We start from the raw sequence: 25,172 nt of genomic DNA, 5'->3' as shown, positions 1-25,172 counted from the left end.
TCAAAAGATGTAGCCTTAATTTTTCAAGTTTTTCGTTTGCAATCCATCCCAATCTTCGCCAATCTCAAGCATCCATTTTCCTTTCTGGCTTATTATTGCCTAACTGTTTTATTATTATTATTATTATTATTATTATTATTATTATTGTTGTTGTTGTTGTTGTTGTTATTGTTTCAAATTTCCTTTGATCTGAGAGTATTGAATTGCACATCTGACTAGATATCGTGCTGGACCTGTTTTAATATTGTAACATTTTATTCTAACACAGGATCAGACAGTGTTAACTTCACCGTCCATGAAAACACTGGAGTTATTTCTACCAATGCTCTTCTTGATCGTGAATCACAGGACATTTACTCCTTTATCATCACCGTTACGGATTCTGGGGGTCGCAACTCATTGGCTACCGTTAACGTCACGGTTAGTGACGTCAATGATAATAGTCCCGTATGTGGAGAGGCTGTGTACGCGGCGTCAGTAGCGGAAAGCGCGGCTGTTGCTACTTCCGTGATCAGCGTGTCGTGTCCTGATTTGGATTTCAGCTCAAATGGAGAGGTTTGTTGACTCTAATTTTAAAACATGATTCAAAGCTTATGCAGTACGAGGAAAAACTAAAGAAGGAAATTTGTATTATCACTGAGCTTTCATCGATTTGTTTAGTCTCTGTATTCAGCGGTTCTTACCGTGAAAGAGCGAATTATTAGAGGCTAGAATTACTTCGCCTCTCGTTTTCACGCATTTTTACGCCATGATTTTGCCATTGCTGAGAAGCATCACAAACAAACTGAACAGGCTTGGAGCAGTCCCCATGTTTGTGTCTCTAAACACGTCGCCAAGAATATCTCTGATCCATGGATTCATTTTCATCTCGAAATTGGATCTAGCGTATCAATCATGTTTTACTTCTACGCTATTTTGGGAAGAATTTCCAATTTGAGACAGTGCAAAAATTTTAGATGCATCAGTGTAAATCAGATAAACGATATTCGAAAAGGACAGAACAGGTGAACATCACAACTATCTGAACATACTCAACGACACTAATAGGCTTATATTCGAGGCGGATGCCGGTCATATTATTAGAAGGATCGAATTTTGGGGAGCTTGTTTTTCGGGGGGCTTATTATGAAATATAAGGGTATTTATGTGATATGTTTGTTTGTGTGATATGTTCAGTTGACCTACAGTATTCTGTCTGGACATGGCGGAGCCTTTGTGGTGAACTCATCGACTGGCGAGATAACCACGAGCGCGTCTTTAGATTATGAAACTACACAAGACTACAAAATAACAGTACAAGCCACAGATGCTGGCTCACCTCCGCTTGAAACAACTACCACTGTCATCATCGTTATCACTGGCGTCAATGAACACTCTCCACAATTCACACCCAACAATATCTACAACGTGACAGCCGCTGAGAGCCTGGCACTAGGACATAACGTCATCACCGTATCGGCTAGTGACGCAGATGCCGGTTCACAAGGCGAGGTTACCTACGCGGTAACTGCAGGTGATACATACGGGAATTTCGTGATTGATAAATACACTGGAGTGGTTGAATTGGTGTCTAGTTTGGATTACGAGACCATTTCCCAGATCACTCTCACAGTTACCGCCACGGACGGAGATTCAGGGAGCCCACTTAGTGCCCAGGCTACCGTGGCGGTTATTGTGGTGGATGTGAATGATAATTACCCTGAATGCCTTCCAACATTGCTGACGCCTGCAGTACTGGAGTCAGCAGCTGTTGGGGATGTCGTGGCCACAATGAATTGTAGCGATCAGGACAGCGGAAGTGATGGACAGTTGAGTTACACTATCTCCTCAGGAAATTCAGACGGTAAGGCTACCATGACATCAACCAAAAAAAGAAATAGAGTTTGTGTAAACGTGCTCTGAACTAAGCTCTGTTCTCTAATCGTAATGGTTAGATTAATTAAGTTCCCACCTTAAATTGAGTTCGGGAATCACACAGTATCCCTTATCCAGATACTGTTTGAACTTTCTGACAACTGTTAGCGTAATCAATCTAGTGGACTCTTTAGTAGGGTAATAAAACTATGGTATGCACCCTTTTGGATCGGGTAAGATCTTCCGTAAGGTCTGACATGAATGATTCGATACCCTTTAAGAGAACAATAGAACAAACGACAGAATCAATGCCCCCAGCCTTAAAACAATAACAGCTGCCACCATAATAGAACAATAGCAGCTTACGAGAGCTGCTATAATTCTGACCCTTTTTCCATCAATAAAGGATCAACCTCGCAAGAAGCTAGGGTTGAAGTTTTACTCATTATCTTGGTTCATATTTTTCTGGTGTATCAGAATTGCAGTTCTGTAAAGTACATCAAATCTTAGATCATCAACGTTTGCCTTTGATAATTCAGGAAAATTTAACGTATCAAGTAGCGGTGTGGTGAGTGTGACAGATACACTGGATTACGAGACAATCACGTCATACTCCCTGGTAATCACCGTGACAGACGGTGGCGTCCCTAGCCTATCCACGGAGGTGTCTGTCACGATATCTGTAGCTGCTGTCAACGAGCATATTCCAGTATTTACCAGCAGTGGTAGTTATTCGGTCTCAGTCGCCGAAGACACAGGCCTAGGCACAGAGCTCATCCGGGTAACAGCAAACGATGGAGACGATTCCGGACATGCGCACGGAAGGGTGGTTTATTCCATCATTTCTGGAAATACCGATTTCTTTTTTCACATATCCGCCGACAACGGGGCGATACAGCTAATGAGGAGCCTGGATCGAGAGGTAGTCTCGTCACACACGCTTGTAATCGAGGCTACAGATGGAGAAAACCCTGTCAATGCCACCGTGTCAATCACCGTCACGGACTCCAATGACAATGAACCGGTGTGTAGCCCAACATCATACAGTGCCAGCGTCAGGGAAGATTCTGGCCTGGGAACTAGTGTGCTGAGTGTCACGTGCTCTGATGATGACGAAAGCAACAATGGACTTTTAGTCTATAGGTAATGACGCCACACTTGCATCTTTTAGCTGATTTTTTGCTTGTATCACATCACAGTCGGATTCTTTTTGCACTCAGCGTTGAATCATTCTGTTCACGATTTTCGTTCGTTATGACAGGCTAAACCTACATTAATTTATCAATTTATTCTTTTTACATCCACGGCTCACTGAGTTGAATGTAAGCACCTGTCCGAACGAATTTGTTTTTGTCACTTCTTATGTTACTGTTGACTGCTCTAAGTATTGTAGCGTTACTTCGACGAAATGTCTTGCTTTAGGAAATTTCTGAATACTCGGGCCAACTAATAGCCTTCTTCCCAGACGTCCTTATGACTTGTCACGACGTCACGCACGCACCCCTTTACAAGAAACGTTTGTGGGGGAGGAAAGATTGCGTGACGAGTCCAAAGATCGTCTGCACAGGAGGCTAGGCAGCACTGATCAATTTTCCTTACCGATTAGTGCACGTTTCGTTATATATCAGCTTAGAAAATTTTGTAGTACATTAAGACAATATTCCCAAGTTGATGATTTCCTATATTCTCATTGTCTGTCGTCTTGACAACGTATTGAATTTGCAAGGAGAAATTAGACTTTGACCACTCTTGTACATTTTCACAGTATCACATCTGGAAGCACCAACACTAGCTTCACTATCGATTCCAACGGCACCTTATCCACAGCCGCGTGGCTAGATTACGAGACCACGCCCAGTTTCGCGCTGTCAGTACTGGCACGTGACTCGAGCAGTCCATCGTCATCTCAAAAATCCGTCGTCATGGAAATAAGCATTGACGTCACTGCGGTGAACGAGCACGAGCCGGTGTTTAGTTCAGCTCAATATTCGACGAGTGTAGCAGAAGATACTGCTGTGGGGACGTCAATTCTGAGGGTAACAGCTACTGATCAAGATGATGGATTACAAGGTAAAATAGCGAGGGAAGGCAGAATGATTTGACAAGGCTAACAGTTGACCAAATTCTATTTAATCTTTTTCATGGGCTATGGTAGTGTGATTAAGAATATAACATAAACAGCATACGAAACGTCAAGTTTAAGGCGTTTGTGTATAATATTTATTACCGGTGTTTGTTTGATATTTTTGATTAATTGTATATTGCTCAGTTAGCCTCTTCCAGGCGTTCAGTTAGTTGGGGCGCAGCGCGAAAAACAGCGCGCGAAAAAAGGAAGCGCTTTTTTTATATATATTTTTTCGCGCTGCGCCCCAACTAACTGAACGCCTGGAAGAGGCTATTGCTCAGTATATGACTGAAATAAATTACCCTAGCAGATATCATTAGCTATTTTGCGGAATGTGGGAAAGCCAACATTGACCAAGAAGAAGCTGTTGATAAAAGAGGGCGGTAACTAACTTGATTGGATTTGATTGGAAGACTACTCATAAATAAAGCGAGTAAAGCGAAACCCTATTCTTTAACTCCATATATACGTTTTTATAAGTAAGAGTCTCCTAGAAAGGGGGCTTATAGAAGAAGAAAGTCTTGGCGTGTAACTCGCTCACGCGAAAGCCAATACATAGAAGCCTCCCCAAAAAGACAAACGAGAAAGAATGCAAAGAAAAGCGGAAAATCCAAACACGACAGCCAGCTCGAAGGCTAGGTTAGTCTGACAGGAGGGCTTACCATTAGTTAATAGAAAGAGGAATGATTGGAAAGTTTAGCTGTCAATTGATGCTATGCGGAGGCGTTATCAAAATTTTAATAGGCTTATTAGAGATATACCTGTATTTTTACTGTAATGCATGGGGAGGTTATAAGAAGGTGAAGTGCTCTAAGTAGAAGAAATAAGGAGTTCATGGAACTCTTGATGAAGTATGGTATATTGATGTTTGTATAATATTTCAGGTGAAGTGACATACTCCATGACGCCATTATCAGCTCCGTTCTATATCGACACCAACAGTGGTGTGATCCGAGTGAAGACGAGTCTGGACAGAGAAGATGTCGACACCTACTCGTTAACTGTCACGGCTGGTGACCGAGATCCTAACATAGCTGACATAAAAACAGCATCTGTGAATGTCACTGTTACTGTAACTGATGTGAATGACAATGATCCTGTGTTCTCTCCTGATCATTACAAGGTGACGTATAATTCAACAGAACAACATTTTTTTAATTTTCTTGTTTGAATTCAGTCTGAGTAAACATCTCTCCCTGTACGCTCAATTTATCAGCCGCTCTATAGAGACGCGTAAGCCTGGACCCGAAACATTCCATTCTGATGACGTATCCCTGGAAGGATCCGTACCTCCGATTGGTCAGTTTTGAATTTTCGCGCGCAAGTAACAGCTAATGAGGGACGCCATAGGCTTCATTAAGAAATAAGCCAAGCGTATTAGTCAAGTACCAAGAGCCGATGTGCAAGCAGTTTCTTGCGCGTTTTCATAGCTTGGCCATTGCGTTCCTGACTTACCACTAAATAGTACAATAATGAGAGCAAGTGAAGATTTAAAATTTCCTGTTACAGGTCGAATTCTATGAAAACACCACAGCTGGTTCCAATGTCACTCAACTACAATGTACCGACCAGGACCTGGGTCCTAATTCAGCCCTTGTATACAGCATAACAGACGGAGACCCTGACAGCTACTTCAACATATCTTCCAGCACCGGCAAAATCACCACAGCGAGAAACCTCGACTTTGAAGACGCTCAATCATATTCCTTGACAGTAGAGGCACGTGACAGTAGTTCACCAATCAACTCACAGCTCGCCTCGCTGTCGCACGTTGACGTCATTGTGACTCCGCTGAACGAACACGCGCCCGCGTTTAGCCAGTCTTATTATAATGTGACGATCTCAGAGAACACAACTATAGGTACTACTGTTCTGTCAGTCACTGCTACAGATAGTGACGCTGGCTCGCAGGGTGAGCTTGCGTTCTCCCTGGCCAGCAGTTCGCCATTCTACATTGACGAGGTCAGCGGTGCTATTGTATTAAAGCAGGCGTTGGACTACGAAGCTGAAACGTCATATGTCTTGACGGTGAGCGCCACTGATGGAGATTTAGCTTCTCCTAAATCGTCAAGTGTAAATGTGACTGTGATGTTGAGTGACGAGAATGATAACGCACCGACGTTTACTCCAACGGTGTACAGCGTGACCATAGCAGAAGATACGGCCGTGTTTACTAACATACTGAACTTGACATGCGCAGATGCTGATTCTGGTACAAATGGAGAGTTTCTTATGGGAATAACGTCAGGTAAATATCTCAAATCCCGCTATGGTTCTTTTGTTTCGTTCATTGCCAAGTGCCAGAACGCGAACTGGAGCAGGTTCTAATTCGACCTCGATAGAAGACCGGCATGAAAACTAGTTAGGGCTAGCATGGCTTCCTCTCTAAATAGAACAGTTTTCAATTGAGTGTCGAAAGTAATCAGGCGATTACTTTGGTTTTGGTTTTGGTTTTGGTTTTACCGTGGTTTGAGATTGGCTTAGTAGTCTAACTGGTAAGTAATATTGGTTTGGTTTTGGTTTTACGACACTGAATTGAAAACCGCTCTATTGCAATTTATATAATTTAAGTTATTTTTCTGAACAAAACGTATTTTACGAGGACCTTGCCACCAATACCATGCCTTTGCGTGAGGCCTAATAGCAACTAAGAAAAAACGCTTTAAAACATGCTCTCCAAGAAATCGCGTTTGTAACTGCGATGCAAATTAGAAATGGGCCAGATTTTAAACTGACAGCAGACTTTTATACACTCCACATCAATCCTCGTCCCTCAAACAGATTCATGAACTTGCTTCGACGAAGAACTAACGGCCGAAACACCAACCTCCTAAACTCGCAAAGGCAGTTAGTTTATATTTGGTGATTTAAGTGCCTTACGTATCCGCAGATGCAGCAAAGTAGCCTCTTTAGAAACTAATTGTTTTGTTGTTTCAATCCAAAGCTTCCAAATATTTCTCACAGAAAACCACCAAGTCCTTCTCGAGACCTTTGTTAATTTTCGCATTTGTTTCAATTTGGACTCTAGACGCTCAGAAATGAATTTTACTGCCTAATTTGTCGTAAATACCTACATGACACTGCATAAGACCCACATAAGATACTGTCACATTTTTACTCGTCAGGCAATACTGGCACGGATTTCTCCATCACAGATGAGGGCCTCTTGAGTGTGGCGACAGCACTCGACGCAGAAACAACTTCTTTCTATTCTCTTGAGATCACAGCTACGGACAGGCATTCTACACAGCCGCTCTCCAGTATCGCGAAAGTATCTGTCACGGTTACTGGTAAGTTGGTCGAAAAAGAATTGATGAAAGTAAGAGACGAAAGTTTAAAACTTCAAGTTGTTTTCTTGTTCTTTCAAAGTGGTTAGCTCGGGATCTTGTCTCTTTGCACTAAATGATCAGCGGGTTTATTTCGGCGAATTGCAACAACTGTTTTTTTTTTTTTCGTATATAATTACTATGGAAAACCTACGATTGTGAGCGTAATTTGTCACCCTTGATAGTAAAAGGCAATCAAATCGTATACTGGTAAAATAAGGAAATAATATCACTTGAAAGGTTCGGGAAATTATAAGAATTTTCGGAAAACGCGTGTGAAATTATCCCCCAATTTCACTCGTCGCCATTTGATTGCTATACCTATGTGTTCTGTACGAAATATATCAAGCACGAAAGACCGTGTTTGACTACATTTGTAATCACTGAGAAGAGAGTTGAAAATATGACGCGTAGCGGAGTATTTTTAAAGAACTTCGAGGTGTTTGGAAATGTGGTCAAACACTGTCTTGAGTGTTTGATATATCTTCTCAATCAAAACTAAAACTAAGTAGAAAACGGAGAAATAAAATCGTAAAAATCTATGCTTTTTATCCAAACACCGTCACGGTCATGATTTCCTTTGTTTAAGCTTGATGAATTATTAATGCATTTGAGAAGGTACTGTAGTAAAATACTGTTACATTGGTGAAAGCACATAAAATAAATCTATTCTTATCATTTTGTTTTTTTTTTTTTCAGATGTTAACGAACACACTCCACAGTTTACAAATGGCGGATCATATACCACCCTGGTACCCGAGAACGCCACGGTGGGAACACTAGTGTCCAATGTCACAGCCACTGATCTCGACATCGGCTCAGTATATGGCCTGGTTAACTACGCAATTACATCCGGGAATGTCAATGACGCGTTTACCATCAGACCCACCGATGGCTTGGTTTTTGTGAAGCGTCCGCTGGACAGAGAGAAAACAGGTTCATACAGCCTTGTAATTGAAGCCGCTGATCAAGATCCGATATCTCCCTTGTCGTCCACAGCCACGCTTGTAGTAACAGTTATGGATATTAACGACAATGCACCCAGCTGTCTTCCATGTATTTACGGCGCGTCAATCAACGAGTCTGTTGCTATAGGAACCACGGTTGCGCAGTTGACCTGTTCTGATACAGATCTCTCACCAAATATAATCAGTTCGTACACGATTACCACAGGTTAGTATTACGAGAAAGCGAAATTAAATTAGAAAAAGCAAACTTTCTTTCCATGCGGAAATGCCTTATCCTATTCCAGGAAACATTAATAGCATCAATTTTTCGCGTATTAGCCAAGAAATAAAAAGTAGGCACAAACATGATCATTAGGGGCCACGTAAAGCTGTATGAAACGTTTAAATCTTTGACGGTGTTTTTCAGAGTTCAAACGTGACAGGACTCTCTTCATTTCTGCACTCATCAGCATCCAATTGATACACTAAGTTAACTGATCTCAAAAAGTTATAGAAGTTTGGAGAAAAGTTCCCCTACAAAAGCGTAAACGCATACGTGATGATCAAGAAAGGTAACACGGGTACTGGTTTTTAGCTCGCAACTCCTTGGTCGACTCACTTTTGTTCATAATGTTTCAGTGCGAAGGAAAGCGCGATCATTGATTCCAATAAAAAAAGTATTCATGGTTTTCCTTCAGTCGTGCTTAAATTTCTTGAAATTTGATCTACCACTACCCACAATACCTTCAACATTGCAGCGCACGCCGGCCGTCTTTGCACATTTGTAGGATAACATTTGATATAAGCCTAACATTTCTATCCAACATTATTTCTTATGAAAATAACAGTATATCCTACCCCATTAGGTAATACAACTGTGTTTTCTGTGGATGGAAATGGTCTGGTGACGACACGTACGGCTCTTGACTTTGAGTCTGTGAAGTCTTATCTGTTAGTGGTAACTGTCACGGACGGAGGCTCGCCCCAGTTTTCCACTGACACAACTGTTAGTATCCAGGTCACCGGGACGAATGAGTTTACGCCGGTGTTTAGTAACTCGACATATTCAGTTAGCCATTCAGAGGTGAGTCGCAGTGTTCAATCAATCAATCAGTCAGTCAGTATGTCAGTCAGTCAGTAAGTCATTCAGTCTTTCAGTCAGTGAGTCATCCAGTAAATCTGTCTGTCAGTCCGTCAGTCTGTCAATCAGTCAGTCTGTCAGTCAGTCAGTGAGTCATTCAGTCTGTCAGTCAGTGAGTCAGCCAATCAATCAATCAATCAATCAAACAAACGTTTTAAATTCATACATTGCTCCCCAACCCTGCATGAGAGGAAAATCATCCGAGATCCCGGAGTTAGAGGTATGTCAGAAGCAATTAAAAAGAGTGTAAATGATAGCGAGTTCATGCAATCTTGATGGGGAGGCCGAGGACAATTTCCTCCAAGAACCTCCAAGGAAAACGAAAATTGGTTTGAAAAATCGGGGGTACAATTACAGTGTTTGACTGAGGAGAGAGAAACGACTTTTCGTTCGAGTTATAGGGAGGTTCCAAAAATCGAGGGTTAGAGAAATCATTATATAAGCAGTAAAATCTCGCCATTGTATGGATCGGTCGGAGTTAGGATTAATCTTTGCCTTAACTTGAAATTGTTTAACAATAGATGGTTTGGACATAGGCATAAAAAATTCGCCATTATGATTTACTTTTCTGCCAAAGGCAGGTTTGTTAGTCACAAGACTGTTACCCTTAATTGCTCATGTCCAACCATTCATGCTAGCGCTCTGTATTTTATTTCAGGACACCGCCATTGGCACCACAATTGCTACAGTGGCAGCCACAGATAACGACCATGGACCCGACGGCCTCATCGTCTTCACGTTCATCGATGGTAACTCGGAAGGAAGATTCCAAATCGATCCTAAGTCGGGCGTGATCGAACTGCGAAAGCAGCTCGATCGTGAAACAACAGAGATGTATTCTTTGATCGTGCAAGCCACAGATCAAGGCACGCCTAGCTTATCGACCACAGCAACAGTTAACGTAACAGTGCTTGACATCAACGATAACGCACCGCTTTGTAACCACTTCTCTTACGTCATTGAGATGGCGGAGAACTTCACGGTCAATGGTACGGTGGTGAGCCTACAGTGTAGTGACGCTGACCAGGGACAAAACGCAGTTATCACGTACAACATATCCTCAGGTAACGCCATAACAAAACATGTAGTTGAGTGATTTTTGTAAAGCTTTTTTCATGCAGCTGCTACAGTTAATCGCGGTACTTCCAGTCGGCATTCACTAAAATCAGAGTCATTGTTTTCCAGGAAACACAAACTCTACATTTGCTGTAGATTCCACCACAGGAATCCTATCTTTGTCCAGCGCCCTCAACAGGGAGTCACAGACATACTACGACTTGATCATTGATGTCACAGACAACGGTTCTCCGCAACTTTCTTCTGAAGTGCCAATTTACATCATCGTCACTGCTATCAATGAATACACCCCAACATTTACACAAAATGGCTTCTACAACTTGTCCGTGACCGAGGATACCCTTGTGGGTACAACGTTGTTAACAGTGCAGGCTCAAGACGGAGACAGCGGAGTTCAAGGTCTCGTGTCCTACTCTATAACAAGCGGCAACAAGGATAACAGTTTCCTACTTGATAGCAGCGATGGGACTTTGACCCTTAGGAGGCCACTGGACCACGAGGTGCTTTCTCAATACAGCTTAACGGTGCACGCATCCGACAACGCTCCCGCGCCCCTAACAAAATGGAGCCTGGCGATCGTGAACATAACTGTTATGGACCTCAATGATAACGCCCCCTCGTGCACACAGAGCGCTGAGGTGGTTACTTTGTTGGAGTCTACCGTTGTTGGGACAGTTGTGTTTTCAGCCAATTGTACAGATATAGACTCAGCTTCGCTTCTGTCCTATCAGATAGCGCAAGGAAATAGCAAAGGCAAATTCAACGTGTCGTCCACGGGCGAAGTGAGACTCGATAAGTCACTTAACATCGAGGACGAATCGCTTTTCAGTCTACTGCTGACCGTTACTGATTCCGGCTCGCCTGTGAAGGAAACCAATGTCTCGGTGACTGTTAGTGTTCTCCCCGTCAATGAGCATGCGCCTATGTTTATTGCTGATGACCAGCTCTACCAGATTGACGTCTTGGAGAACATTACCTTAGGTAAGGAAAAAAAATCTCAAACTCATGAACAATTTATCAAGTTTAAAACAAAGGAAATCATGACCGTGACGGTGTTTGCATATCTGATCATAATTAGCATAGATTTTTATGATTTTATTTCTCCGTTTTCTCCTTAGTTTTAGTTTCGATTGAGAAGATATATCAAACACTCAAGACCGAGTTTGACCACATTTCCAAACACCTCGAAGTTCGTCAAAAATTCTCTGCTACGCTTCGTGTTTTCAACCCTCTTCTCGGTGTTTGGAAATGTGGTCAAACACGGTCTTTCGTGTTTGATATATTACGTATAACATTTTATTATATTATCAAGTAACATCAAGGGGAAAATAACTAAGTTCTCGTTGGGTTAACTACAAGAGGGACATTTTAATGCCAACAGGAAAGTTAGAGTTATAGTAGAGAGATATTTAGACGATCTCGTCTAAGCGCAATAGATTTGAAGAGAGACTGACTGAAGTCACCAAGGTACCAGATACAGGGGAAAACAAGGGAATTGTCTTCTTGGAACGTTAATACTACTAGGTAACGACTGGGAGTGGACAGAATTCTCTTTCCTGTAAATGATCGTGAACATAAAGTGTTGAGGATTTTAGAGTGAGATCAAAGTTTGAGCAGTGGAATGAAATAAACGAACGAAAATTAAAAGGTGATAGAAATAAGATATTATATATTAGCTCAAGATTTTATCGGCAGTCAGTAGTAATATTTTGACGTTTCCCTTCCAAGGAACCGTCGTGTTTCATGCACAAGTCACGGACAATGACACCGGAATCCACGGGGACCTGCGCTACGTTCTTGTCAGCGGCAATGACAATAACAAATTCTACTTGGACGAGGTGGCGGGGAGACTGGTGCTCATCTCGAGCCTTGATAGAGAGACCACTGACCAGTATAACATCAGTCTCAGGGTAGAGGACAGTGCTCTGGGTTCCCCGGATGTCAAATATTCAAACGTGACGCTGTACATTTCGGTTGAAGACGTCAATGATAATCCGCCTGTGTGTACAACAACTTTATTTGCTGAGGAAATCTTGGAGGGTAAGTAAAAGGCCTAGGCTTTAAACCTAGATGGAGGGCACCGGAATAAAATTAATTATGGACATCTGGAACAGTAGGAGTTATCTGTAAGACCTCTTCCACTCACTAGCACAAGTAAGAGATTTGAAGCCGCAACTACTTAACTACTGCGAAAATAACTGCCACTAAAAAACAACTTAATCAAGAAGTGCCACGCCAGAAAACAGCTCGCAAACAAACAAACAAAACTACAATTGCAAAGCGTCAAATACGAACAAAGACAAACACAACTGAGACAACAACAAAACAAACAAACAAACAAACAGAAACCACTTGTTATGCAAACCACCGTCCATTATAATTTTATCACGCGTTGCATCAAAGAAAATTTGGACTAAATGAAAACTCCATCAAACATTTAAGACAAAGTAGTCTCTGGAGAAAGCAAAGAAATTTTTGGACACCGCAAAATGAGAACAAACAAACAAACAAACAGAAAACACCTGTAATGCAAGCCACCGCCCATTATAATTTTATCGCGCGTTGCATCAAAGAAAATTTGAACTAAATGAAAACTCCATCAAACATTTAAGACAAAGTAGTCTCTGGAGAAAGCAAAGACATTTTTGAACACCGCAAAATAAGAAGAATCGTCAATAATGGAAGTCTACCCCTCCAGTCAGGTTTAATTACTTTCCAAGATCTAATTCATTTTAATACTAATCAATAATTTTATATCGATTTCAGATCTTCCTCGTGGCTCAAACGTGACGTCCCTCACCTGCACAGACGAAGACCTGGGACCCAATGGCAATCTCTCGTTCGCAATCGTCAGTGGAGACCCTGGGGACAAGTTTAGAATGGACAACAGTACAGTGCTCGTAAATGGTGACCTAGATCATGAAAGCCAAAGTGAATATAGCTTAGAGATTCACGTGAGGGACCATGGTGTGCCAAGTCACGTGACTGTTGTCATAGTAACCGTGTATGTCAAAGCTGTAAACGAGATGACACCCACTTTCCAGTTCTCGAATTACACTGTCACTATCTCAGAAGCTACGGCTGTTGGTGAGAAAATTTGACTCTCATTTCTATAGAACTAGATGGGAGGTTTTTCATGCGCGGACTTATAATTAAAGTTTTAAAACCACTTTGTGCAGGATAGTACTCGGTACCATAGCTTTCGTTTGAATGGTTACACACTGGGGTTTCGTCCACAGACTTAAAAGTTAGAACCACCTTGTATAGCATAATAAAAAGTACCACATGAAAGTACTGCTCAGTAGCTTTCATTTGAATGGTCACACACTAGGGTTTCATAGACAGATTTAAAAGTTAGAGCCACCTTGTACAGCATAATAAACAGTACCACATGAAAGTACTGCTCAATAGCTTTCATTTGAATGGTCACACACTAGGGTTTCATCCACAGACTTAAAAGTTAGAACCACCTTGTACAGCATAATAAACAGTACCACATGAAAGTACTGCTAAATAGCTTTCATTTGAATGGCCACACACTAGGGTTTCATAGACAGATTTAAAAGTTAGAGCCACCTTGTACAGCATAATAAACAGTACCACATGAAAGTACTGCTCAGTAGCTTTCATTTGACTGGTCACACACTAGGGTTTCATAGACAGACTTAAAAGTTAGAACCACCTTGTACAGCATAATAAAAAGTACCTTATGAAAGTACTGCTCAATAGCTTTCATTTGAATGGTCACACATTGGGGTTTCATCTCCAGACTCAAAAGTCGAGAGCAACTAACTATAAGGAAGTGTGATGTTGAAATGTTATTATTCCTTCAAGTAATCGTGACCATAAGACCGTGTTATATTATCTTCTCAGGTTCCCAAGTGTTTGACGCAAACGCAACCGACTCGGACACAGGACTCGACGGCCAGCTCGAATATACCATCACTGGTGGATTGAATGGAGGAATAGACTTCACTATAGACCTTCAAGAGGGATGGGTTTTTGTGGGGGCTGAGCTAGACAGAGAAACAAGGGACCTTTATGTGCTGAACCTCACTGTCCAGGACAGGGCCTTAAAAGAGAGCGACCGAAGATCTACTACAATGGAGGTACGATGGTATTTCACTTTCTAAAATGCCAAAAAGTTCTCTGAAAAATAAAACAACAATTAGTGCATGTACACTGGAACCCCGCGAGACAGGGTTCCACCACACAGTAAAATGTTCCCCCAAATTTGAGTAAGCTTTTACAGATTTTTCACTGGTTAATCTATTTACTTTGCAGTTAACTATTCACATTACCGACGAGAATGACAACCCCCCGTTATTCACCCACGAGATTTACACGTCCACTATCCCAGAGAATGTTCCCACGGGGTATTCAGTTACCCGGGTCATCACCACAGATGCTGACATTGGAACCAACGCTGAGCACTCTTTTAGTATCACAGGTACGAGATCCCTTTCAGTGTGTCTTACATGAAGGAGAATTCTTACAGTTTCTAAATCCGTCTCCAGGGGCTTTGGATTCGTAACGGAACCGTTTTGATTGGCAACAAAAAGTTTAATTAGCAACAAGTGTTATCAAACCATCCATCTCGGGGACTACTTTGATTTCTGTTGAGCTAACAACACACGTATAGAGTTATTTTTCAGATCGAATTTCGAATCTCCAAAACGGAAACGCACAAAAAGAAATCTGGATTACGCTTGTTCAGTGCTCAGCAAGATAAAATTCCAATTTTTCTTTAGGTGGAGATGGCGTCGGCAAGTTCAGTATCAACAGTTCCTCTGGCGTGATTTCCGCACTGACAGGCCTGGATCGAGAAACCAAAGACACTTACTATCTGTCAATCACAGCCCGTGATGGCGGCACCCCTCCGCTAACCGGTTTGTGCGCAGTGCGTGTGTTCATTTCGGACACAAATGACAACAAACCCGTGTTCAGCCCGACTTTGTATTTGACAAGCATTTCAGAAGCCACGCCCCCTGGCACTGACGTCTTACCGGTGCACGCTTCTGACGTGGATGTCGGCGTGAACGCTGAAATAGAGTTTTCAATTGTCGGCGGAGATGCGAAAACACAATTTAAGGTACGGCTTCCATAAATTATCCCGAAAACAAAGAGAGAACTGAGAAATGAGTGATTTTTCAGCTAATCAGTGTTCTCTTTTCCACAGGTAAACCCGTCAGGCATGATCAGCACCAACAAGTCCTTAGATCGCGAAGATATTCCGTTTTACACACTGATAATACAAGCCTCCGACAAAGGCTCCCCTCCCCTGACAGAAACTGTGTCAGTCAACGTCACGATCTTAGATGTCAATGACAATTCACCGGTCTTCAGTGAAAGTCTTTTCACTGTGATTGTATCGGAAAGTCTCCCTGTTGGTTCGCGATTTCTGAACGTTACTGCATCAGATGCTGATGTCGGAAAAAACGCACTGCTCACGTGGTCTATAATGAGTGGTAACACTGGAGATGTCATGGCAATTGAGCCATCCACTGGGATGCTATATAATGTGGGTACGTGACATTAAAAAAGTAGATAACTGATAATTGATTGGAAAAGACTTTAACAGTGTTCTGTTTTGTTGTAAAGCGCAAAGAGTGGAGAAGAAAGTACATTTTCATTTTCATTTTATAAACAACGCTAAAACGCATCGCACACTCCTCGGTCATGCTTGTAAATAGCCAACTGGTCTGCCTCCCACCAGTTGGGATTTTTAAGCCTGTTATGTTTATTTGCAATATTTGTTTCATTCAGTTTAAGTGGCATGCCTGAAAACTAGCGAGTTGTAGCGAAGTGCATCGACCACTATAAACATTCAACATTTAACATTTAACAATGCCCGGTTTTAAATATGAAACATAGCCGAAAAGAGACGTCTCAAACTCTTTATATTTTTAGCCGTGTTAACTTTGCCCTGAATTAATTAAAAAAAAATATCGGCCTGGCCCGGGCAGTTCGAAAGGTGGATAACACAATCCACTGGATACATCCCTATCCAGTGTGTTGACATAACAAACCATGCTATCCACTAGATAAATCACTATCCAGCGGATAGCGTGGTTTGTAACACTTATCCACTCAGAGATTTATCCAGTGGATAGCGTTATCCAGCTTCCGAACAACTGGGGCCAGGCCTTTCATAAGACCAAACTAGTTTAAAATGAAAAGTCTGAGATTTTTGTTGCTGAGTTCAGTTTAAAATCGGCTATTTTGGACTTTTAAGCCTTTTGCCATTCTCATTCCAATTTCCTATATTTATAGGATCATTTGATCGGGAGACCACACCAGAGTACTCCCTGATGGTGAGAGCGGAGGATGCTGGGGTATCTTCTAAGGCCTCCTCTACCAACGTGCGCGTGCGTATTAGCGACAGTAATGACAACACCCCGGCGTTTAACGACGCAGATTACACGTTCTTTGCCGTGGAAAACCAACCAATAGCAACGTCTGTTGGAACAGTACAGGCTAGCGACATTGATAACGGTACGCATGCCCAGCTGGTTTATTCAATCATGTCTGGAGAAAACAGCAATCATTTCTCAATACATCCTGTCCAAGGGACCCTGTACACAGCTGTAGTGTTGGACAGAGAAACTGTCAAGGAGTATAGAATCAAAGTGAAGGCTTCAGACTCCGCTGCGTTCCCTAACGACTTATCCAACATAACGAACGTTTATATCACCGTCCTCGATCAGAACGACAACAACCCGAGTTTTTCTTTACCGTTTTACAACGCGTCCGTCCCGGAAAATTCTCCATCCGGGACTTCGGTTACTACGGTAACGGCTGACGATCGTGACAGTGACGCCAATGCTGAGCTGACGTACAGCATTTCCCATCATTCTCCTGTGGAGTATTTTAGCATCGACAGCGCTACCGGGGAAGTGGCTGTGAAAAACGTGTTTGATTACGAGAATGTGAAGGTTATCAATGTAACGGTTACTGCGCAGGACAATGGGATTATCAGGCTGAGTGGTTCTGTGTCTCTGGTTATTTACATAGAGGATGTGAACGATAACAGTCCCATCATTGAAAGGGGTTAGTAAATTGACTCAAGTCAACAAATTGACGAATCTACCTGTTAGAGAATTTAGAAAAACGTGCAAAAGTCGTTTTAACTTAGTTCTGTCTTCCAAGACTTACATTGTATATATACTTCAAAAATGTTAGAGAAATAACGGGTATTTCTGTTAATGACCCTGACTTTTCAGATTTGTACGAAACCAGTATTCGCCATGACCGCGCATTAAACTCTGTGCCTATCGTAACAGTGAAAGCAATGGATCGGGACTCAGGTGATGCTGGGACGGTGGAATATCAGCTGGAGGAATCTTCTTCGTTCTTTGAAGTTGGAAGCAGTGATGGTGGAATTCGCTTGACGTCATCTCCTGAGAATGGTAGGTGTAACTTCACACAGCCTGTTTCTGAAATCACAAATTCTCCCAACTAGTGACCCAACAGATTTATGCAGAGTAGTAAGGAGAATTTGTCTCTTGTCATCAGAGTTTACTGGGTTAATACATCATTAGATTCTCCCAACTAGTACTATAAGAAATGTATAGAGACTGGTGAGGAGGTGAGGAGAAATTGTTCATTGATATTAGAGAGTTTAAGAGGTCGATACATCATCAGATTCTCCCAAACTAGTAGTGAAGAATGTGAATGGAGGACAGAAAGGAGACTTTGTATGTTGATATATAGATTTAACGTTAAAAAGAAAACAAATCATGAAATTCTCCCAACGAGTACTATAAGAAATGTATGGAGACCCGCGATGGGAATTTGACATTACGGTTAGTAGTGCTGTACAACATGATAAGAAATGTCTATGGACCAGAATTTGTATATTTGTATATCTGTATACAACATCAGGACTAGCTTATCACTTACCATGCTTCTTTATTTTTATTTTTCTCAGGTCAGAAATATGTGCTGCGCGTGCGCGCTAGAGACAAAGGCTCCCCACCGCTGACCAGTGATACCATCAGGGTTCGCATCGACACGATTGATGCGGAACAGACAATGGTCGATTTAGAACTGGACATAAGTTTGGAAGAGTTTGAGGCAAATCGTGAGCTGTTTATAGAGAAGATCTCTCAGCTACTGGGAGCTGAAGTTAGAATTGCAGACGTCACAGTAGTGACGGAAGGAGCAAGAAGAAAGAAAAGAGAAACTGCATCTCGGTAAACAATGTTTTTACGATAACTGCAGAAATTCTCGCGCGCTCACTGGCTAATTTTCATTGTCAGTAAGCGGACAGGCACATGAACTTATCATTTATGCGATGCGTCAAAATGGGCCAATATGACAATTTGTTATTGTAAAAAACAAATTGACGTCAGTTCTTCATGCGTCTGTCCTGTTATTGACAATGAAATTCGTCATAAGATTGTCAAAGTGGTCTGCGGATCCACTCGGCTATCGCCTCGTGGATTCACAGCTACTTTGACAATGTTATGACGAAATTCATTATCAATAATAGGACAGACGCATGAAGAACTGATGTCAATTTATTAATTTGAATAACGTAAGTCGTGCGTTGCCATGCAACGGAAATTTTGGTTGACGTTTGCATGTCTTTTGATAACTTTCTCAAGCGTTAGATTTTAACTGAAAAAAACTATTGACTCGCCCTAAAGGGCGTTTTTCAGTGACGATATAATTTTAAAGTAAGCGTAAGTTAAAATGTGATGTTTCTAAGAATTACGATGATAATACAGAGACGAAGGAAAGTAGAATATAAATAGGTCAAAAGAAGACACTAAAAAATTATTAGATAAAGATCATATAAAAGAAGAAATTAAAACTAAGACCAAGAGATCTTAGCCCTTGACCAGGATTTTTCGCTCTCGATTTCTATGCGTGATAGAAAAGACTCTGGCTGCGCCCTCGTCAGCTATCAAGCGATAGTAATATCTGGCTCATAATCTAATTGTCAAATAAAGTTGTTCTTGAATTTCCAAATTTTACTCAAATATCTTCCCTACAGTTCAGTTTTAATAGCTTGTTTCGAACTTTTATTTCTATCAGTCACCTTTTTTAATTCTCGCTGCTTGTTGATTGTTTCCTTTTCCAGCATCAAAGTCACCATTTACGCCGTTAAAAATCCAATCGGGAACACCACAGATTTGAATGAAAGATTATCACAAGCTAAAGAATACCTGACGCGTGACGATATTCTAGACGTTCTCCTGGACGAAGACGGAAATCTGAACCCGAATCTAACAAATGATAAGGAGTTAGAGGTATGGGACGGTGTAGAGCAGTTAACGTTTGATTGGCGAAACAAAGAAATCGTGGAAATCGCAAATAAAGGGATGCAAAAAACATTCGGTCGTAGGAGAGCACAACGGCTGACCTAAATGAATAATGCGATCAAAACTTGAAACAGAAATGTGCAACCGTGCAGTGCAATGCAATACTTTGAATGGGAAATTGTGCAATCGGTGCAAAACGCGCGGGGAAATATATAACTGACGCCAGACGCCGGAGACAAACGCGGGAAAACTTTAGCTTATGCCAAGTGCGGGAAAACATTTAACATATGCCAAGTGCGGGAAAACATGTGACTTGTGCAAGGTGCGCGAAAATATGTCACCGGTGCCAAACGCAGGAAAACTTTAGCTGATGCCAAGAGCGGGAAAACATTTAAGCGCGAGAAATATGAAACCGCAGCCAATCGTGGCGCGCAGGATTCTTTAAAATTCTCAGGTTTGATGCGAAACTGTTGCAAGCTAAATTGAACTATACTTAGAAGAAAATAAACTTGATTTCAACCAGGTGTTCAAGATTCGTTCTGTGAAGGCCACCAAACCGACTGTCCCTCCACCAATACCTTTCTTCAAGACAACTGTTGGAATCATAACTATTGTGGCTGGATGTCTGGCTGTGATACTAGCGATTGTTGCTGTTGTTATCTGGAGAAAGCGTGCAAAGAAAAAGTAAGTCAAAAATGCGATAGTTATCAGTTTCTATTTTGATGGACAATTTTTCCTATATGTTGCATTCTAGGTCAAAATGATGAATCCTTTGTTCCAGGTTGATTTGTCAGCTAATCCGCTTCCTTCAGCTTTCTCGCTGTAATTTTTGCCCAGTCATGGCCCAGTTTCTACAAATTAGTTCGTAAAAACACGTATAGTGCAAAATGGTCATCAAATAGCGGACGAGGTCGGAACAAATTTCTTATTTTTCAACGGCAAGTGATGAAATATTCACCGATGCTGAAGGCTGAAATTAATGTTAGACTGCTGACTGTCTGTCGTCAATCGAAATCAGCCAGGGAGTGTGAGGCAAGACGCCTTCCCGTACCGCGTTCTCGTCCATACCGCGTTCTTTTGTGCTCGCACCGTTCGCGGATAAAAAACACTCCTAGGACCCTTGGAATCTACACTGGCCCACAGCCAGACGGATTTGTTGCAATGCTTCATCTTGCTTAGTGACGTTTATATGAACTGTAATAAAGCAGCTATGCTACCATGAGTTAAGTTTTCTTTTGTTAAGTTTAAAATTGCCTTCAATTATGTGGTAATATAAAAAACTAGATTACCAAATTAGAAAAACGCCAAAAAGGTGAACAAACTGAGAACTGAGTGATGCTTTCTCGGGAATCAGGAAAATTTAAATGGATTGTTGCAGGCAAACTTGCCAATCTAGCCTGAAATTTTAAATGCAGAGCAGCTAGAAGAATGCATAAAGCTGGCTACCTTGCTGATAGTATCGCGGTCGTAGAAAGTTAAGTTTCGTTACCATAATATTTTAGTACAAGAAATTATTCTGACGTTGTTGCCTGTTTGTCTTGGCTTGCAGACGACGGATGATAGAATCACGTGAACCTCATTTAAGGCCAAAGAGAGGCCTAACTGATGGAGAAGTTGCCTTCTACCAAGGTTAGTGCGTCCTTAATGAATCAAGCAAACATTGTACGAACAATACTCTGCGAAGCAGCGCTTTTTGATCACCCTCCATCCCCCACCCCCACCCCCCCCCCCAAAATACGACTGTGTTACTGAACTTCAATAACTGATGATCAGTGTGTCAATGTGTCAATGTGTTCGATACTAAACTAACTCAGCCCTGCTAACTCGAACTAAACATTGCTTTCTGTCTGTAGGCAAGGTTAAGCAAAACAAGATGGTAGCCCCTTTAATGACGGACGATCAAATCGTAAGGATTTTTTTTTCTAGTTTCTTTCAAGACTTCTAGTCATGCTTGCTTTGTGAAACAATACTTGTTATACTGACCATAACTGCTTTTTTTTTTGTTTGTTTGTTTGTTTGTTTTTCCTGAACTCAGACTGCTCCAAATGGAAAACGATTCGATGGAAGAGCCGTTGATCCAGGTATCTTGAAGCTAAAAAGTAATCTAATAACTAGCTCCCTTCCTGTACATAAGTCCGACAACCCGGCAGAACACTGTGCTAGAAAAAAAATAGCCAATGAGCAGCTTACCAGAGTATGTTGCTAATATCAATATCAACATGTTGTTAATCATGGCCTGGATCTTAATCAACTCATTGCCAACCGTTTTTTTAAGCCTTTATAAGCCCGGGGAGGGAACTTCCCTATAAAAAGGACGGGGTTTATATGGAAGTCCCCCCGAGTTTATAAGCCCCCTGGGACATAAGTTCAGAGCGCGGATGTAGAGGGTCTAATCCTAAGGCTCCCGCGCGGCCTACATCAATTTAAGGGCCGAAGAGCCGGAACACTTTGAGGGGTTCCAACCTTAAAAAGACGCCTGGGTCAGCCGATGAAGTTGTCTCGTATCGTTATAAACCCACCGAAAAACCCCACCATCAATAAGCCTGGCTGTGAAGGCGTTGAGAGAAGCAGTTAGCCTCTCGATCTTAGACAAAAGGCGAGTTTTTAATTCAGCTCTTTTCTAATTCCCCATCCTTTCCTTCACAGTGACAGGAAAGGTTTATCTCTTCAACAAAACAACAGGCGAGCGCATGTGGCTCCAAGACATTCGCGATGATAGAAATGGTCCCCAGTCCGTTTATGGTAACCGTAACGTGCAGTCGAGGCTTGGAGAGTCGCATCATAGAGTTCAGGACGTACCTCCACCCCGTGCGTCAATATTGACAGTGCACGAGCGTGATAACAGAGGCAGCCGTCTTCAGTTACCAGGGACGCCAGAGGGGCGTTCATAGATTGCGTGACAATTTGTCGCAAAATTACGTGATCCGGTGTCACGCTAATTAATTAGTGTTATCACTGAACACCATTCCAGTTCGATGTAATATCCGTCATGGATGCCTGGTGCCTTAATCAAACTGGTATCTAGTTAGCTGGTCTTTCAAGAAATGGCAGGCCCATAATATTCATACAGTGAAAACCTTTCATGATTATTCACAAGCTTAGAGGATAGAAAAATTTATAGAAGTGTTTCATTGTTTTAGAATTAATTTATATTAAATTTAGAATCCAAGCGGTGCAGAAACTCTTAGATAAAGTGACCACTGCTACCACGTTGTTCCCGCCAAATTGAGACGTGTTTAAATACCTGCTCAATTCTTTTTATACAAAACCTTTTCCTTGGACGAATGGTGTGAAATAACTAGGGATGGTGGACAGATGGTGTGATAATTAGGGTAAAAAGTTTAACTTAACGTTTTCTTATCGGCCATATGCCCTTTTGTGCTAGCTAAGATAACCACAGATAATTGGCAGAATGCATACACACATACAAAAATCCTCATTCTTGATCAATCCATGCGTCAAAGAATTTCTGGAAAATCAACGTTCACATAAAACTCGTTTTCCTATGAACAGTGTGCTCTATAACAAGTATAACAGAGATGAGGGTAGGCTGCGAGCAGGCTCACCTTTGGGTCACACGCGCGAGTGGCCGCTCCATTACGCGCTCGCAGCTGCGCCGCGCGCGCTTGTGCTCCAACGTGAGCCTGCTCGCAGGCTAAGGTGAAGGCAATTTAAAACTTTCCTTTGCTTTTATCTGTGACCATAAATGTGTGAATTTTCTCAGTACTTCGCGAAACGAAGATAGAAGGGGTTGTCGATCACGTTATTCCCTTTAAGAAAGGAATTTTGTTTAATATATTATAAATGTCAAGTGAGAACCCGCTGTAAAAAGAGAGTGACTGACAAATAAACAGTTCTGAGACTGACAATCGCTCATGATTTTGTGTTGCAAAATCTTGTACAAAACAGTTCCAACATAATTTCATTGCATGAAATGCTATGCGTTCTCCGTAAACGAACTGCAAGAGCTGTGGAAATTACAAGTACTTCAAGAACTACACCTTCACCGAGTTCTTTACTTTTCTAACAGAGACGGCGATCACTTTTTAATTTCGCCGAAAAATGTTACAAAAACTTATGATCGGTAGAGCACTCTCTCCTCCGCAGGGGAGAAAGAGAGAGAGACAGAGACGGCGATCAATTTTTAATTTCGCAGAAAAACGTTGCAAGTACTGATAGTCAGTAGAGCTCCTTCTCCTCCGCAGAGGCTCATGGTGATTTTGAGACATGGAGAATCCTCTGAGAGATGTGAGTGCAAGCGCAGAGGGTTCAAGAGTGCGGGAGCTGCTCGATTGATCCAGTCAACTTTGCGGCTGCACTCACGTCATACAGCGGATTAGATAACGAACGCCCGACCTCAGTGGAGGAGAGAGCGCAGGGCTTACTTGCAGAAAACAGTTAAATTTGCATCATAGATTAGTATTATAGGATGTGTCTATCGTGTTAGTTGTCTGGCTTTTAATACAGAGTGCGATGACCAGATTTCAGAGGCCAGAAACCTGGGTCTCTCAGCTGCATCAGCTGCTAATTTAACGAAGACGGAGTTGAGGACGGTGTAATTTCATCTAATGTTTGGCTCACGACCAAAAAGTGGTCGAGCAACGACTGCATTTCCTGAAAGTCAATTGCTCATCGCTCTACCAAAATTTGGCAGCAGTTGTGCTTTACGGTATTGATTACTATTCATGATGAAATCCTTCTCGCCTCTTTCTTACTTTACCTGGGCACGCTTTACAGACTCTGACAGATTGAATTTTTTTTACTTGGTTGTTCTTCTTGTTTTAAAGCAGATATGATAACAAGTCGCCATCGAAACCCTTCTTGGCGGATGATAGAAACACATTTCCTGTGGAAACAGCCTTCCACGGTTTTCAGCGAGGCTTTACAACATTTGCAATAGTTGTTCGGATTTCTGACTTAGGTTTTCTTCCTTTTCATATATTTTCTTTGGAGAGTCTGCGTCCGGGTCTGCATCAGCCATCGCCAGCCATATCCACTAGCTTGACACAGATCTCGTGCACAACATGTTTACAACCATATCGGTTGCGAGCTGATCGACTGACTTTGGACAAGTTGCTTAGCGGGGTTTCTTTGACGTTTCGTTCAGATTTCTAAGTGATGCGGGCGGTCTCTTTTTCCCTTTTCTTGTGCTTCTTTCTTTTCCTGTGCAGAGCCTGCTCGCGGTTTAACTTTGTCCGAGCGATGTCAAATGATATATACGACCCAAAAAACGGTGGAATTGCGAAAAGTTATCAGACGATCGACCAGTCCTTATTTGCATAATCTGAGCTACGACCAGAACTCGTAAACTTGCTTACACAATTCACGAGTTAAAAATGAGGATCCTCTCATTTTCTCTTGGATTGATCCGGGAGAACCTGGAAATGAGTACGGCTATGCAACCACGCCTGCGGGTCAACTGAGACGCTTTGT

The 25,172-nt window shown here is 41.9% G+C and overlaps 1 protein-coding gene across 1 annotated transcript in view; it reads left to right on the top strand.

Annotated features, from left to right (window-relative positions):
• LOC145460176 (protocadherin Fat 4-like) overlaps positions 1-25,163 on the top strand; it is a 44,500-nt gene extending 19,337 nt beyond the window's left edge. The window contains exons 10-35 of the mRNA XM_081444911.1: positions 269-555; positions 1,177-1,843; positions 2,394-2,997; positions 3,620-3,924; positions 4,864-5,102; positions 5,489-6,227; positions 7,105-7,269; positions 8,005-8,478; positions 9,119-9,336; positions 10,052-10,457; positions 10,579-11,451; positions 12,199-12,510; positions 13,237-13,557; positions 14,344-14,579; positions 14,755-14,920; positions 15,222-15,562; positions 15,650-15,995; positions 16,744-17,520; positions 17,694-17,879; positions 18,401-18,665; positions 19,559-19,727; positions 20,263-20,423; positions 21,289-21,368; positions 21,593-21,645; positions 21,775-21,820; positions 22,386-25,163. Coding sequence (XP_081301037.1) covers positions 269-555; positions 1,177-1,843; positions 2,394-2,997; positions 3,620-3,924; positions 4,864-5,102; positions 5,489-6,227; positions 7,105-7,269; positions 8,005-8,478; positions 9,119-9,336; positions 10,052-10,457; positions 10,579-11,451; positions 12,199-12,510; positions 13,237-13,557; positions 14,344-14,579; positions 14,755-14,920; positions 15,222-15,562; positions 15,650-15,995; positions 16,744-17,520; positions 17,694-17,879; positions 18,401-18,665; positions 19,559-19,727; positions 20,263-20,423; positions 21,289-21,368; positions 21,593-21,645; positions 21,775-21,820; positions 22,386-22,630 — 8,681 coding nt within the window. The 3' untranslated portion in view covers positions 22,631-25,163. The remainder of the gene's footprint in view (positions 1-268; positions 556-1,176; positions 1,844-2,393; positions 2,998-3,619; positions 3,925-4,863; positions 5,103-5,488; positions 6,228-7,104; positions 7,270-8,004; positions 8,479-9,118; positions 9,337-10,051; positions 10,458-10,578; positions 11,452-12,198; positions 12,511-13,236; positions 13,558-14,343; positions 14,580-14,754; positions 14,921-15,221; positions 15,563-15,649; positions 15,996-16,743; positions 17,521-17,693; positions 17,880-18,400; positions 18,666-19,558; positions 19,728-20,262; positions 20,424-21,288; positions 21,369-21,592; positions 21,646-21,774; positions 21,821-22,385) is intronic.
• The last annotated feature ends 9 nt before the right edge of the window (positions 25,164-25,172 follow it).

This window comes from Orbicella franksi, chromosome 11 (assembly GCF_964199315.1).
Source record: "Orbicella franksi chromosome 11, jaOrbFran1.1, whole genome shotgun sequence".
Classification (NCBI taxonomy): Eukaryota; Metazoa; Cnidaria; class Anthozoa; order Scleractinia; family Merulinidae; genus Orbicella; species Orbicella franksi.
This window is presented reverse-complemented; position numbering and strand designations above follow the sequence as displayed.